The sequence below is a fragment of the Strix aluco genome, chromosome 1 (assembly GCF_031877795.1).
Source record: "Strix aluco isolate bStrAlu1 chromosome 1, bStrAlu1.hap1, whole genome shotgun sequence".
NCBI lineage: Eukaryota > Metazoa > Chordata > Aves > Strigiformes > Strigidae > Strix > Strix aluco.
Window position 1 is genome coordinate 156,076,973 of NC_133931.1, and position 17,060 is coordinate 156,094,032.

Consider the following 17,060-nt stretch of genomic DNA (forward strand, 5'->3'; position numbering starts at 1 on the left):
CAAAGCTTGTATAACTCATCCCAGTCTGCCTCGTTGCCTTCCGGAAACAGTATGAGGGATTTTTGTTACTAGAGACAGATCTTTTGGGAAAATACTAAGTATGGTCCTTACTACTTAAGTAAGTATGGTCCATTCAGATTAAAATTGTGCCCTAGAAAGATTTTTTCTGGATTAATCCATATTCAAGAAAAGCTTTCTGAATGTACATTTTTCCTTTTTTTTTTTTTTTTTTTTTTCCAAACAAAAGCTTTCATCTTGAAGATTCACATTTTCTTACATTTTCAGAATATTTCAACTGTTTGCTTCAAAACTGCATTTTCCCTTTCTGCACTGGGTCTGGCTGGGATGGAATTAATTTTCTCCATAGCTGCCTATATGCTGCTGTGTTTTAGATTAGTGCCCAAAACAGTGATGATAATACTCCAGTGTTTTAGCTCTTGCTGGACCACACTTGTATAGCACCAAGGCCTTCTCTGTTTTTCCAGTCTGTCCCTCTAGCCAGTGGGCTGGGAGGGGGCAAGAGCTGGGGAGGAAATGCAGCTGGGACAACTGACCTGAAGGATATTCCATACCATATAACATCATGCTCAGCAGTAAAAAAGGGCAGGGGAGTTTTTCCAAAGTAGCCATTGCTTAGAGGCTGAGTGGGCATCAGTCTGCTGGTGGGAGGTGATGATTGCTTTTGCAGTATCATAGAATGATAGAATTGTAGAATGATTTGGGTTGGAAGGGACCTTAAAGATCATCTAGTTCCAACCCCCCTGCCATGGGCAGAGACACCTTCCACTAGACCAGGTTGCTCAAAGCCCCGTCCAACCTGGCCTTGAACACTGCCAGGGAGGGGGCAGCCACAGCTTCTCTGGGCAACCTGTTCCAGTGTCTCACCACCCTCACAGTAAAGAACTTCTTCCTTACATCTGGTCTGAATCTACCCTCTTTCAGTTTAAAACCATTATCCCTTGTCCTATCACTACAATCCCTGATAGAGTCCCTCCCCACCTTTCCTGTAGGCCTCCTTTAGGTACTGGAAGGCCGCTATAAGGTCTTCTCAGAGCCTTCTCTTCTCCAGGCTGAACAACCCCAACTCTCTCAGCCAGACCTCTTAAGGAGAGGTGCTCCAGTCCTCTGACCATCTTCATAGCCTCCTCTGAACCTCCTCCAACAGGTCTATGTCCTTCTTATGTTGTGTCCAGAGCTGGACACAGCACTCCAAGTGGGGTCTCACAACAGCAGAGTAGAGGGGGAAAATCACCTCCCTTGACCTGCTGGCTGCAAGTGCACATTGCTAGCTCATATTCAGTTTTCCATCCACTAATACCCCCAAGTCCTTATCCTCAGGGCTGCTCTCAATCCATTCTCCACCCAGCCTGGATTTGTGTTTGGGATTGCCTTGACCCATGTGCAGGACCTTGCACTTGGCCTTGTTGAACTTCATGAGGTTTGCACAGTCCCACCTCTCAAGCCTGTCCAGGTCCCTCTGGATGGCACATCCCTTCCCTCCAGTGTGTTGGCTGCACCACACAGCTCAGTGTCATCAATAAACTTGCCGAGGGTGCGCTCAATCCCACTGTCCATGTCATCAACAAAGATGTTAAACAGTGCTGGTCCCAACACCAACCCCTGAGGAACGCCACTTGTCACTGGTCTCCACGTGGACATCGAGCCATTGACTGAAACTCTTTCAGTGCGACCACCCAGCCAATTCCTTATCCACCAAGTGGTCCATCTGTCAAATCCACGTCTCTCCAATTTAGAGACAAGGATGTCATGTGGGACAGTGTCAAATGCTTTGCACAAGTCCAGGTAGACACCACTTCATTATTTTATCCCTTTCCCTCCCACCCCCCTTCACTTATTAAACTGTCTTTATCTTAACCCACAAGTTTTCTTCTCTCTTTTGCCCTTCTAGTTATCTCACTCATCCCTCTGGGGGAACTGAGTGAGCAATTGGGTGGGGGCTTAGCTGCCAGCCAGGGTCAACCCACCACACTTCAGAATTTAAGCCACTTTTTAATAGGAGTTAAAACACTGTAAAATTCCTTAAATTGGTGGTTTGGATTGCACGAAAGAGCTTTAGTTTAGAAAATAAAATTGTATTTTGATACAACCTTATTTTTAGTCATATTGTTAAATATGAGCATGCGAGCAAAAAATCCCTAAGGTTCAAACAGGAAAAACCTGTGTTATTTATTCATTTTTTAATCAGAAGGATTTTCAAGTGTCAGGAGGATCTAACAAGCAACTTTTAAATCAATTAATTTTTAGCTTCTCATAGGTAACAACTGGTTGATGCTGGCTAACAACAGTTTGACAGTTGTGCCTAAAACCATGCTTAGTAAAAAGAAAAAGGAGTAAGAGAATTAATTGCCTCTTTCACTGACCTCCTTTGAACTGAGGACATAATCCCTGGATTTATTTTTGAGAGTATACACCTTCTGATGTAAAGGAACATAACTTTGAATTTTTAGATTAATTAGGCCTTCAACTTTACAGATAAATATAAAGTTTTTAAAGATGTTTATTTCTATTACAATTATTTCTGCTTTTTTGTACACTGAAAATGTACAGTTGAAACACATGAAATCAATGTACCTTTGAAACATGTAGGTAAACTCCCGCCCTGATTTTCATCTGCACTTTAGATCAAATTATTAATTATATTTAAGGCACCTTTTTATCTCTCTCAGATTTAGATAAAATAAATCTTCAAAGAGGTTGGGATTTGCTTAGAGGAAACGTATGAATTTTTGAAAAGAAGATCTTCCCCCTGAGCTTATTTCTTATCATGAGTAAGTAGCTGCTGAAGGAATGTTACATGTGGTTGGAGTAGGTAAATGAGTGTGGCACTTGGATCATGGAAAATCTCCTCATGCAAGTGTGTGTGGCTGCAGTTATCCTGCAAGCAAAACATATTGGGCAGCAAATCTGTAGTGTGGGTCAGTGATAACCCTGGGGAAACAGCTGCCTGCCCCATCATCCTTGGAAGGCAGCTGTAGGATGCTAAAGCTGGTACCACCTAGAAGGCTTTTATATGGACAGGGAATGGACCTCCAAGTGACAAAAAAGTAGTAGATAAGGCAGAGAAATGCCTGTGCTGGTTTTTTTTCCTTCTATTTATCTCAAAGGTATACAGGAAACATATCTAAAAGCACTATGATTTATAAAACCTGAGTTGGCTTGAGCTAGTCCTATGACCCTCTGTGAAGTGCAATCACTTCTTTTCTCACAGGTATTCAAAATGGGAGCTGAGCAAGGACTTCAGGCCCTTTCAATTATTTCACAGTCCAGAAATTTTCCCTACAGAAAGGTTTGTACCCTCTGAGGTCCAGGAGGTCTGTATGAACAGTCATCTGACAACACTGTCACTGCACAATAGATTAGTCAGGCAGGTTTCCAGGATGTTAGTAGCCCACCAGCTATGATTAAAGAAACATCAGCTTCTCATTTTAATTCTTTCCAGAACGTATATTTACCCTGTGGATGGACCTCCATATGAATACTATCATGGATGTCTTTTCAGACTTGCAGCAGTCCAATGTGGGTGCTGTCAAATCCTGCCTCTTGCAGTATGTGGGTATGAAAGATGCAAAGTTCTCTTTTCTTTCACTTTTTTCATTGAACAAGAGTAACCTTACTGTTCTTAGCCCTGCTATTCAACTTTATTTTGATTTACCTTTTACTTTTTTAAGTTGTCTAGCTTGTCTCAGCTGTCTTCTCTAATCCTAAGAACTTTTCTACCCTCCTTTTCTAGGCCTTGTCCCTAGGGCTGATCATTCCCCTCAATCTCTAAACATCTTGGCAGTTTGATTCCTCCTCTGGGCTCGAGAGCTATAGTGATTCTGGCAGTCTGTCTTCTTCATGCACAGGCCTCTGTCTTTCCCTTTGAGAAAGGAATGCATCACCAGCAAGTGTTATATTTGTGCTGGATGTCATGGATTTAAGGCTCTTCCTGGACCTGGGGACGTTTCCCTACCAAATTTTTGGATGAAAACCAGCAGGTTCTTCATCTCTGCTCCACCATATTTGCTCAGAGACTTTCAAGCCAGAAACAGAGACAGGAGATGCTTGTTGGAGCTCACGAACTCTGGACACCCAGTAACCACTGCACACTCCCACGGAAAGTGGAGTAAGAGCACCAGAAGAAAAGCTGCCTCTACCCTCTAATGAGAACTAACTGCTGAATCCTAAAGATGGCCTTCTGCTTTCAAAGGCAGCCCTCTCCTATCTCTCTGAAGCCAAGACTGATTGCCTACAGTGGGAAAACATTAGGAATGGAGCAATTTGGTGATTGCTCTTGACTCCCTCTCTCCATGCCTCTCTCCTTTTGGCAATTGATGCATTAAAATATTCAAATTTCAAGCTTGTGACATTTTGTACTCATTTGAGTTTCAGTCATTCAAGAATGATTGTTAGTTGAGTACAAGATTTTCTAAAGTAACCTCACGTTGCACGTACAGAAATAATTTCCTCCCTGTGTCTTCTGCATTAACAAAGGCTTCTCCCATCCTTCACTTCTAGAGAACGTCTGGTGTTTGAAAGAAAAGCAATTAAGTTAATCACTTCATTTTAAATGTTCCCCTCCAACCCAATCTCTTGTTCTACAATCTATTTTTGTTACAGTGGAAAGATAAGTCCAACAGGACTCTGCTAAACAGTTCATTTGGAACCTATCACATAATTCATTTTCATAGAGTTAGCTTAAAGTATGTCAATTAGCTGTGTGGCCCATCTATGCTTTAGGGCAGAAATGTTCTTACAGTTACAGTAATTGCTCAAATTCTTGAACTGAGAAAACAAAGAAACAGTGAAAGCTATTGAACGAATTGATGTAGACAGTTTGATGGTACTTAGGATCATGATCATTTTAGTATGAGAGCATTTTGATTGGTTGTACATATTCTCTTTGCCATGTGTTGAGAGTATGGGGTATAAACAGACATACAGCATGGAATTCGTTTTATTTCATCACTGCAAACAGCATGTATAATGGAAGTACTGAGATTTCCCAATTAGCAAAAAGGCAGCAGAAATGACGTGCTGAATGTGGGTGAATTATTTAGTAATATTTACAATATATATAACTGTAAAGATATTATCCAATGTAGTGAGCAAAAAGCCTTTCTGAGTTGCTTTGGGTAATCTCAAGTTGCTCTCAAGTAATGGTTCCTCACATTTCAGCAAATAGCAAACCTGGATAAGATCTCAATAAGCATAAAGTCTGCTTTATTGATTTATATGTCTTTCTTCTTAAAGGCCATCTTTTGTTTCCTGTAAAGAAATGCCCTTCTGTAAGGAAGCTGTGGTCATCACTTAACATTATCATAGCACTAGAAAGAGTAGAAGTGCTGGCCTGGATGTAAGTCAGAGCAGCTGGGGTAATCACTGTTGTCATTTAAGAGGTCTGCAACCTCTTCCTGAAAAGAGGAAGAACTGGGTGCTTTGGACCCAAAACAAACCCAAGGCCTAGAGCGAGACCCCTGTAGAGATGCTATTTTTTTTGTGACTTTGGCAGTCTTTTATTAAACCATTGACTTTCCAGATCTGATGATGCCAGTGATATTTGCGATTAGAATATAAAATGACAACTCTGCCCTGAGAAATGTATGGGTCTGCCGGAACTGCTGGTCTTATCACAGGTGATGGACTGGCCAGCACATATGTTTATTCCTGGTTGCTACTGGCATCTCAAGAAATCAACAGAACCTTTTTCAAGGCAGGGCAGAGTGGAGGTAAACTTTAAATATGTGATGAGCATCTCTTTTTAAATCCCTTCAGATTATTCTTGTCTGCACAACGCTTTGCTTCCTAAGCCACTTCTATTGTTGAGTGTTGCAGAACTGCTTTTTTCTTTGTTGTATGTTCTTCTGCAAATGGTGGCCATGCTATGGACAAGGCACTCTGAGGGTGAGAGTGGATTTAGACCATTGCATAAATGGCCTCAGCTTTGGAGTTTCCTCTTGTCACCAAAACGGGATAAAAGAATTTATGGACACCAATTTGATGTAGATAAGCAGACACTCCTTTATTAACGGCCGGGTGCGCAGGGGAGTCATCTCACCAACAACTCACACCTAACTTATATGACATGCTGATTATATTGGATACAGTAATACATATTAATCAAGTTCTCATACATAAACATGCTAATCCTTGTAACTCATTTTCATATTGCCACCTCTTTCGGTCACACGTACTTGAGTCCTGAAATGCGTCGGGGGGCTGCTTTTGCGACCACCATGGACTACTGACTCAAAAGAAAGACCCCCTAATGTCCTTGACTCAAGGACTTTGGCTCACATTGCAATTTTGACATGCTTTGAGGCCCTTTCACAATTCATCTTTTAAAACAACTAGTCTCCGGGACCATAAATCATCCTTACCAAACAGTCTAACAATGGTACCTCGTCCAGCAGCATAACTGGTTGTATGGTTACTTTAAACTAAACACAACATCTCTATGACTACTTAAAACATTACACCACTATCTTCTATAAAAACTGATATTTCTGTGTGATTTCATTTGATTGATTAGTCCTAATTATTCCTTATCAAAATCTCCAAAAATCATCAACTCAAATTAATAACAAATCAGTGACAACCAGTAACACTCTGCTTGAGGATTTGCCCCAAGGCAGGTTTTCCAAACCTTGGCCCTGTCTTTTCTTCCAGGGACTTGAAGAAAGCAACTTCTGTGGTGGCATCCACTAGCTGAAATATTAAATTTTCAAACTCTAGGCATCTTTGAAAATCCCACAGGAAATTAAATCAGAAAAGGCTGGCAGCCTGCAGCATAGAATTTGTATTCAAATCTCTATTTAGTGATAGGAACTAAAAACTCTTCTAGTTTCACAAGCAGTCCAGTTTCCACCACTGAGAACAGCATGAAATATTGCAGCTATATATTGGAAATGTTCTAGGTCTTCTGTTTCATACTGATATTTAATTTCTTTTATATCTCAGAATTCACACTAGTGACATTGATTACCATGTCCTGACCCCCCCATTAAGCTCCTGACCCCCCCATTAAGGTTAAATGCTAACCTATTTTTTCTTATTTGCTCATGGGTTTGGGTTCTAGAGAGCTGATATACTTCAAGTTCTCAATAGTTCAAAATCCTCTTTTGTCATTGTTTTTCTAGAAGATGGCTTTTTGGAATGTGTGCTTTGATGAAACTGGGTGACAGGCCTGTAGACACCACAACCATCAAAAGATAAACTAATTTCCTGATAAATGCAAACATTTTTTATTCTCAGAGTCCTAGTCCCTATTTTCTAGTGCTCTCTCTGCAACTCCATCCAGAATACGAGCACTCGCCTTTCTTCCAGAAAAATGTGAAACTTTCTTCAGTAAAGTTAAAGTTCATTTTTGTGGAAGATGGTCACAAACACATAGTTGCAAGATCTCTGGGAGTTTAAGATCAATGGGGATTTGGAAAAACAACCCAAAACCAAAACACAACCCCAAACCCAACCTTTCCACCCCACCTTGAAAATACCACCTCTGTGTTTTGGGCACCCTTTGTGCTTCTTGTAACTCATTGAAAACTGCTATCAGTGCAACAAGGATCTCTGCTTTTCTGCATCAGTTAATTGGTTTATACGTTCTCTTTCTAATTGCGTTTTAGCTTAATAAACATTAAGCCTTGCCCAACTCTGTGTCAAGCAAACATTTTTGCAGTCAGCTAATTCCTGCAGAGGCTTGTTGATTCTGCATATTAGTATCAGGAAAGAAGAATTTGGGGTCTGTGGCTGTGACCGTGCTTGTCAAGCATAACATGAGAAATGGGGTAAAGGAGCATTGTGTGGGGCTATCTTTAGAAAGGAAGACTTCTGAGAAAGGCTGTGGGACTGAAAACAAAGGGAATTAAGTTTGACAAGGAGCATGGGTGGCAGTGTGTTCAAGCAGAAAGGAAAGCATTTGGGACCAGGAAAAACTTATGCTGTCAGTGCCAGATCCTTGGCTCACATGTGGTTCTCTGCAGCTGTTCCCAAGTACAATGGCACTTTAAAGCCAGCATTATCAATTCTCTGCAATAATCTAAAGCAGCAACAATTTTAATTGCCTCTACAGGTGTTGGAGGGCAACTAGACCAAATAATAGGACGTAATTATTTCATAAATCTTCTAACTTACTACTAAATTGGTATGTACCAGCACAGGAGAATAATGTCATGTTCCTGAACTTCTAATAATAAATCTCATCACCTTGCACCAAACCCAAGAAATAACAGTTTTGTTTCAAAAGGCAAGTCATAGCCTGCTTGTGATATACTCTGCCAAATTCCTCCACAAAAATCCATGATATATTATTTCTACTTATATAAAGCATAAAGCCACTTTTGAGGAATATTAAATAGGTATGACAGAGGCAACTATTATTATTTCTAATACACAGAGAAGCCAGATAGCCTCTTCCATCCTGACAAACAAAGCCTGAGAAAACTCTCAGTGAATCTGCAACCAAATAAGTAGAAGGAATAGTCCAAGAATCTCAAATCTTCTGCTAACCTTTTTGACCATTTACTGGCTGAAGTTACTAAATTCTTCATGTTGCATGGGTGGGTAGGATTGGCAAATTAAAGGGATTATCCTGCAAGTTCGCTAACCATGGAGGATGATTTGCTCACTTTCCAGTACCTGTGACTCATGTCTAACAGAGTGGGAGTGAGACAGCAAGAACTGTGATTGAATCTGCAATCACAGAAAAAGAAGTATGTTAAAACATAACACACGTATTCACTGTCTTACTGTTGTTTATGACTCTGGTCTATATGTAGCTCAGTTCTTATAAGTAGCAATAGAGGGTTTAATATGAATAAATAATTGGAATTATCAACAATTATAACCCTAGGTTGGAAGTAGCTAAAATTGAAAACCTATCCAGTAACACAAGGTAGCTCAGTTTTATGGTTGTTCCTAGACAGAAAGGAGTTCTTGAGCTCAGATGTGAAATCTTGGTTGCTATTATACTGACCAGTAAACAAAACATTTTCTTACAAAGTGACACAGAAAGCACAGGAAATCGTGCAGAAATGAAATTAAATCAAGAACTTAGAGTTCTATTACGGATCTAGTCCCCACTTAAAGGAACTCCTCTACACCCATTCCTAGGCACAGTCAGTGACACTTCCCCAGAGACTCATCCCATCTCTGAACATCCAACAGGCATTGTTCCTCTTCTCTCGACTATTGCTTCTTCTGTTTCAGTTTCTATTCTTAATAATTTAAACCTTCATCTTTCTTCTTTGTCTTCTGTTTCACCCAGTGTTGAACCAGACATGTTCAGCTCTCTCCTTCCTTAAAATCTATTTGTGATGCTAGACTTGACCTGGATCTCTGATGTGTATATATGAATTTCTCTTTCAACCTTTATTCTCACCATTGGTCAAGGCAAACTTTGTGCTGACGAAGTAAGAAGCAAAAGCAAGATCTGAAAGTTCATTTGAACAGGCTGATGTGACTCAATTTCCTTTTATACCCAAATGAGAAAGTAACCTAAAATTTAAGACCTAGATTACAGAGTTGAATTGAGTGTTGGTTGTTTGTTTTTTTTTTAACAGAAGAATGTGAAGATGAAAGGTTAACACACTGAACAGCTTCAATATACAACCATCAAGGAACATTTTGCGGACTAAGTGACTCAGAGGTGTAAAACACTGATTGAGAAGTTCAGTTTCTGACTCCCAGCAGTTTTGGTGTCAACCAACAGCACTCTCCCCAAGGTGACAAGAAAATTATCCATGCAACACCTTTGCAGGATTTTTGGCATCACTTTACATCCAAATTGCTCAGACTGGACTCAACAAGGTTATAGAGTGCACAAAGCTCTTGATCTCATAGCCTGAGTCAGCTCTGTCTGGAGTGCCACTGTCACATAGCAGCCATTTCAGGAATGCAATTTCTTCATGTCTCTTCTGCATTACTGCTTGGTGGTTCAAGTTTTTTGGAACACTTCAGGTCCTGTGGACAGAGCAGAAGGCTGCAGGCATTTCCCTATTTTATCTAGAGGCTGTGGATGTAGTTTCATGATCACTCTAGCCCATCAAAATCATTGGTGTCTGACACCCAGGCTGTTCCTTAACTTCCTGTGTGTTTCTGCAGAATCAGCTGATCATTTTGCCATCCAAACACCGTTGCTACTCTGTCAGATGGCAGCCTGTCCTTATGTGGGATTAAGTGATGCTGGAACCACACCTGGTGAGTACCATTACTCACGTAGCTCTTTTCCTTCAGTGCTCTGTCTGCTGGAGCAATTGCACATTTCTCTTACCCCAAGCCTGTGAGTATATGCAGTCTCCAGAATGGGCATCCCTCCTGTTCTGAATCCTGGTCTAGATAAGGTGGTAACTGCTCCCTCAAAGCTTTCAGAGTTCATCCTGAGAATGTCTCACAAACTGCAGTTTCCACATTCTTGCTCACCCTCATAATCCTTTCTGTTTCTCTCCCTGACCTTTAGTGCCCTTGTCTTTTTGAGTCTTTGTATTTATTTACTTCTAATAGCTCTCTTTCACATCTTGTTCTTCCTAATGACTGTACTTAATTATAGGAGAGAAGCCTCTGGGAGGGAACCATCCTCACATCCACAGCAGAGGATGACTGCATGATGGCAGGAGCAATGCCAGTTCAGCTCTGATGGAATATTGTTTTTATGTTATTGCTCACAAAACCTTGTGTGTTGTTCTTTCGTACTGTGGTCTAGAAATCTAATTGAAAAATAAGCTAGGCTAACATTTTTCTGTGTAATTTCTAGTCAGAAACCGCTTTTTAATGTCTCTAGAAGAGCCCTGACTCAATGCTTTCCTCTTTTTAGTGAGCTACCTTATACTAATGATATGGTTTGGGGTCAGCATTCATGCCTGCAGTTCAGGCATAATCTTCAAACACTTCTGGCCTCTGCATGTCTTTTTTTAACAGCAGGAACTCTTAAATCGCTTTTCATATATGTCTGAAGCTTATTTTACTTATAATATTTAAACAGTGAGTAATCTCCTCTGAATTCTTGAAGATCTAATAGCATGTTAAAGCGCAATCTTTTGTTAACTCTGCTAAACACTTTGTTATTCTGGTACATTTAGCTTAATTATTAAACATAAAACAGGGGAGAAGTGCATTTATAATGAAAAATCCTCTGCTCAGCTGCATATTTCTTCACTTGATCAGTGGCACTTCTTACTTGCTTAGTAGCAAAACCCAATAACTTATAGCAGTTGTACAGCTCAGAGAATTGCTGCCCATCTGAGCTTTAGGACTGACCAAACTGTGGGCAGAAGTAGTCCTGACGGGTGGGTCTGTACTACATGTCTGAGCATAACCATGGTCTCTGACAGCTCAGCAGCTTTTCAGCAGTTCTCTCTGCATGAGCAAAGTAATATTAGATGTTGAACGTATGCAATTGCTATCACAGTGAAGCAAGAAAAAAGGCTTGTGTCTTCCTGTATGTGGGCTGAGAAAACCCTCAACCGTTCTCGGTCGAACAGCAACACCAAAGGCCCTTTTTTCACACTGTTTATATAAGTCATTTGCTATGGATGCATGAAATGGCAAAAAAGAAGAGAGAAGGTAGAAAAATAAGAGGTTATAAGGTAACATTTAAGTATTTTATTTCTATCAATATTGAAAAAACATTATTTCTGAGTAATATAAAATGCTGGCATCTAGGCTGTAATTATGCTGTTTATAACAAGAAAAGGATTGTACCTTCTTAAAGCCAGTTTGAAATATTAACAATATACATTGGAAGATTAATTTGTGCGAAGAGCAGAAAGTCATCTTAAAGCTTGTAAGTCTTTTCTTCTAGAAAATTTTATGGGAAAGCAAATTTCTCATGCCTGCCCCAGGAATACTAGGCGGGTATACAATTTCAACCATTTAAATGCATCTAAGATCATGCATTTTAAAAGGGAATGAACAGAAAGGTTTATATCAGTCTTGGATACAACACTCCAGTGTCCTTCTAAAGATGTTTTGCCTGATGCTTCATAAATAGAAAGTTTCTATGAAAATGTTTTGCAGTGGCAGTCTATCATTTTACAGATGAGTGCAGCAGAATTAAGAACTGCCAATTAAAAGAATTTTACTGATTTCAAACTTCAATAGAATCAGAAAGAGAAGACACTGCTTTTTTAAGAAACCATTTTTCAGCTCTTTGTTCTTTTGAAACTCTTTGTAAGGTAAGGACAGATTTCAGTAGTAAAATATGCATGTGCCCTGCATGCTATCCCCGTATACTTGTGCAGAAATCTGAATGCAAACCCAAACAACTGAACAGTCCACATTTTGCCTTAAGTCTAAATAAGAATGCATCTGTATGTGGCTATGCTCAACAAGTGCCAATAGGATTATAACTTTCAGAAGATTGTTCCTAAATTAATTTTTAGCTTTATTCACTTTTCATAGTAGAGTAGCTCAGGTGAAATTCTGTAGCGAAAAGGTGTGGAGCTGAAGCAAGAAGAAATTGGATTTTCATTTGCACTTCTTTGTCTTCAGTGTGCTTTATGCATCTAGAAACTGAAACTGTTGCGGACTTCTGGGTGTCCTGCACCCATTCAGCAAGATGCTAAACAGATGGCTTGGGTGTCTTCATAAAGTATCTGCAAATTATAGGTAAAACGTCATTTCAGTATTTTTCCCACCTTCAATTTAACTTTATAACATGAGTGCAGACTAAGCTTGTATAATTTAAAAACAAACAGTGTCTTGGCTATTTCAAATGGCTGAATCTAGAGGCAAATAATTGGGAAAAAAACCAAACTAGAATGCAGTTTAGTAAATTAAAAACTCATTCATGATTATATAAAACATGGTTTTACCACTGAGAGGCATGGGTTATTGCTGTCATATACAGTATGACAACAGTTATAAGGTTGTATACTGCATGGGATAACATAATTTCAAACATAATCCAGTAAAATGTCCTTTCATGAATCCGTGACATCCCATAGTTAACAATAAAGGAAGCAACAAAGAAAATGTGTCTATTTTAAAAATTCCCATTTTTCACTTTCAGTAGCCTTTGGAAGAGGAGCTGAGGAGAATGCCTAACAGCAGCATAATCCAGCAGAACCATTCCTCCAACGAGACGCTGCCAGACACCTCAGAGAGGCTCCACACTGTTCTCATAGCCCTGTACCTCATTGACCTGACTGGAGGCACCCTGGGGGTGATCATGATGTCCCATCAGTTGTTTCAAAGGAGATCACAATCTGTGATGACCATTATCATCATCAACCTCCTGGTGCTGCACACCTTTATGCTACTCAGCATCCCCTTCCGCCTCAGCTATTACATTTTACAGGAATGGAAATTTGGGAGGTTCGCCTGCAAGCTAGCAAGCGCCATCATCTACCTCCACATGTATACCACCTTCTCATTTTATGTGGCGATCATCATAATACGCCTCTTCCGACCTGAGTTTAGGAAGTGTTGCACTACAACCTGGGTGGCTGCTGTCTGGCTGGTGGGAGCACTGGTGATCACACCTGTTTTTCTCTCGTACTATGGCACCTTTAAGACATACCGCCCTTCTGAATGCTTTCAGTTCCACAAGGACATACAGGAGGTGCCCATGGTGATCATAAACTACTGCTTGGTTGGGATTTTGGTGGCAGTTTGTGCTGTGCTCACCATAATCCAGTTGTCCGTGATCTACAAACTAGCTGTGAAATACTGGCCTGACATCAACTCCCATGTGGAATTCAGGGCTCAGGCAAAGAGTTTCTTCTTCATCTTGGTAACATTAGTGTGCTTTATGCCCCATCACGTATTCAGAGTGTATTACATCCAAAACTGCCACCTGGATAAAGACCATAAACTACTCACATACAATGAAATCTTTTTAGCTTTAACAACAATGTGCTGCTTGGATATGTTGTGCTTCGTAGCAGGAATAGCCCACTGAACTGTGAACTACGAGGAAATCCAGCTGCAGTGTGTCAATACGGGCTTTTGACAGAAATAAAACTCTGTTGGGACTTTGCTGAGCTAGGGAGATCGCTGAGCTCTCAGCATGGCTGTATAGGTCTGTAGCATTGTTTGGCTTTTGCAGACCAGTAAGATCCATTTTTCAGAAGCTACTGGTTTTTATCTTCCTTCTTGAAGGTAGACACATGAGTCTTACTCTAGTTTTTGACCTAAGAGTCATGCCCTGAAGCTTCATTAAGATTTTCCTTAGCTGTCCCTCTCTAACAATTACAGCACAAGTATCGATTCCTTTCTATTTTTTCCTCAAAGTGTCTCAGTAGCAACAACGCACTGTGGCCAGCAAGTTGTCTGCTCTGAATGTCTAACAACCTCTTCTAGCAATTGTGATACTGAAGGGAAGAGAGGGAAGAAAAAAATTCCTTTACAGGATTTTTGTACTAGTCATTTTAGATAGCAAGGACATAAACTCTATTTAAATAAGAAGTATTCAAGGCATGAAACAGGGTATGAATGAAATATTGTAGGAACATATTTCAGCTGAATCCTTCTTTTATTCACTTATACAAAGTGTATATTAAATTAAATTATATGAAAACACTTATCATTCTCACAACTTCTCCTTCACTCCAAAACCACAAGCAGCATACTGAATTGTGGTGATTACACGTTTAGAGTGAGTGAGAGCAGAACAGGCCACAGGTTTTAAACTGCTTTATGTCATTCTCCCATCACGACTGGATTTGTGACTGTTATCCCTTAGGTCCATTGTAGCCAGAGAAATACAGGTTACTGTAGTCCATTAACTGGATCTGGAATTCAAATTGAGGGGTCTGGTCCTCTATTGAAGGATCAGCCGCTCTCTAGGAGAAGGAAATATTTTATCAGCCTTCGAAAAACCTTTGATGTCTGGTCACTTTCTGTTGACAGTTGATTTATTATCAGATGCCATATTTTTTCCATTTGCACATGTAACAAAGCAAAACCAGAATAAACTAACTGAGCTGTGTTTAATCAGTTCAACATATGCTCATGTATGTGTATACAAACTTATGCTGGAGTATATATTTTCTCCATTAGACAGATTATATCCTTTGGGAACCACATCCGTTCTGGGAATCTCTGTTTTATCTTCATTATGTAAAAGTTTTTTCATGATTGCATTCTGACTGTTCTGCTCAGTGCAGAAGGTCTCTAACCCTTCTGTCAAAGGCCCCACTATCATTTACTGCATCCCAACAGCTTGCGGCCAGATTTCTCCCACCCCAGACTCCCAGGATTCACACAAGGGTATGCTTCTTCCTTCATAGCCCCATAAATTGCCATAATTTTAGTCTGGCAATCTTTGCTACAGAAGTGTTATGATCCCTAGATTCAAACAGGTCAAAACTTGATTTGGGAGGGTTAAAAAGTTACACCTATAAAGTAGTGACAGTGATGCCTCAGATTGATGGCATTTCTTTGAACAAAAGTGCTTACACCTCCTGAATAAATGTTTTTGCCTTTACATTTCTGTAAAAGCTTTGTTAAAAACTCACAATGGTTTCAGGATCCTTTCTGCCTCTTTTAAAAAATGGGAGGTGTCCAGGGGACCAGCAATAACTCCTGAAGTCTTCTGAAAATCCTGCCCTTAGGGCTTCTTCTAGTGTTACCTGGTCCACCCCTGTTGCTTGCAGAGCATCAAGGTTTCCTCTCTTTCCCACTCTGCCCTGCAGTGAGTAGGCTGGGGGTGGGCAAGACTTTGGGAGGGGACACAAGCGGGGCAACTCACGTGAACTGGCCAAAGCAATATTCCATACTATATGATGATGTGCTCAGCAATGCAAACTGAGGTAGAAGAAGAAGGGAGGGGATTGACTTCTTTGGTGGTGGTTGCTCAGAGACTGTCTGGGCATCAGAAGATGTGGGAGATGATAAGTGATTTCCTGCTTGTTTTCTTTTTTCTCTTTCTTTCACCTATTAAACTGTCTGTGCCTTGACTCATGAATTTTGCTTTTGTTCTTCCTATTCTCTGCCCCGTCCTGCTGGGGGTGGAGGGACTGAGAGAGAGTTGTGTGGGTGCTCAACTGCTGGCTGGGGCCAGCCCACCGCACACCCCTCACCATTGAGACCCCAGCTCCCTGATTGATAGAAAAACGGATGTAGCTGAAATCTGCATCTGTGGTGCTTCTTCCTTGCAGCCACAGCCAAACAACCCTTATTATTAACCGTTGTAATGAGGGAAAGTATGAGAAGTGAAGTACAGTTTATGCTTCAGCTTCTTCTCACAGTTTTTAGAAACTGCAACAGTTTTTGCACCAAGGCTTCAGATAGAACTTCATTCTAGTGCTTGTTGTACCATCTAGATTGTACTCATCCCCATTCCTTCTTCCACCCAACAGTCACTTTCTTTAACCCTACCCATGAACCATACTCCTCTCTGTCTCTTGGCCTTCACCACTGATTCATCGTTCCTGCAATTTAACCTAAGTTCCTTTTTCTTTTTTTTTTATGCTTCACCATTTTCTCTGTACCTTCTTTCACTGACTAGGGCTCAGTCATGGGAGGTCAAACTACTCTCTGATCTCAGTATGGTCCTCTTAATTCAGAGGATAATGGCTCGAACACTGATCCCAGTGTTGTTAGATCTAAGACTCACATTCAGGTGATAGACATAAGCTGTATTCAATACCCAGTCCCCCACTGAGATCTGGAAGCACTCTAAAAACTGGTTAAAATAGAAAGTTATCACTCTCCAGGAGGATAATCTGAGAATTCTGAAAGGGTAATAATATTGAGCTCAGATTGTAGGGTACTATTCTTACTGTGAATTATGTAATGACACATCCCCTGAAAAACAGAAAAAATGGTTGGTTTGAATGCCATTTGCATGATCCAAGTAATTCCGGAGATAATTATACACATTAGTAATTGCTTTCACGTTAACTGAATATGTAAAATTGTAAACCATTTAGTCATCCCATTCATTTTTAATGGCATCAAATGAACACTGGGAAAATCCCCAGACATGCTGAAGGAAAAGAATATCAAACTGTTAAATGTATCTGCCATTGTTGTTCTCTGCATGAAGTTCTGCATAAAAAGAGCAGGCAAACAAAACAAAGCCAAAATCCCATTTGTACACCTGAATTCCTGAGTTGGTT

General features: G+C 40.3%; 1 protein-coding gene across 2 annotated transcripts; it reads left to right on the top strand.

Moving 5' to 3' along the window:
- Positions 1-11,468: 11,468 nt before the first annotated feature.
- On the top strand, positions 11,469-14,936 carry LOC141934425 (putative G-protein coupled receptor 141). 2 transcript variants are annotated; one of them, XM_074849885.1, is made up of 2 exons: positions 11,469-11,582; positions 13,007-14,936. In XM_074849885.1, exon 2 carries the CDS (start codon positions 13,034-13,036, stop codon positions 13,895-13,897), a length of 864 nt encoding a protein of 287 aa, XP_074705986.1. In that variant the 5' UTR covers positions 11,469-11,582; positions 13,007-13,033; the 3' UTR covers positions 13,898-14,936. The 2 variants fall into 2 exon arrangements, with proteins under 2 accessions (XP_074705986.1, XP_074705978.1); XM_074849877.1 differs by lacking the exon at positions 11,469-11,582 and adding an exon at positions 12,538-12,603.
- The last annotated feature ends 2,124 nt before the right edge of the window (positions 14,937-17,060 follow it).

Bases quoted from the DNA above. Each gene is read 5' to 3' on its own strand.
- LOC141934425 (XM_074849885.1), top strand. From the start codon at position 13,034: ATGCCTAACAGCAGCATAATCCAGCAGAACCATTCCTCCAACGAGACG.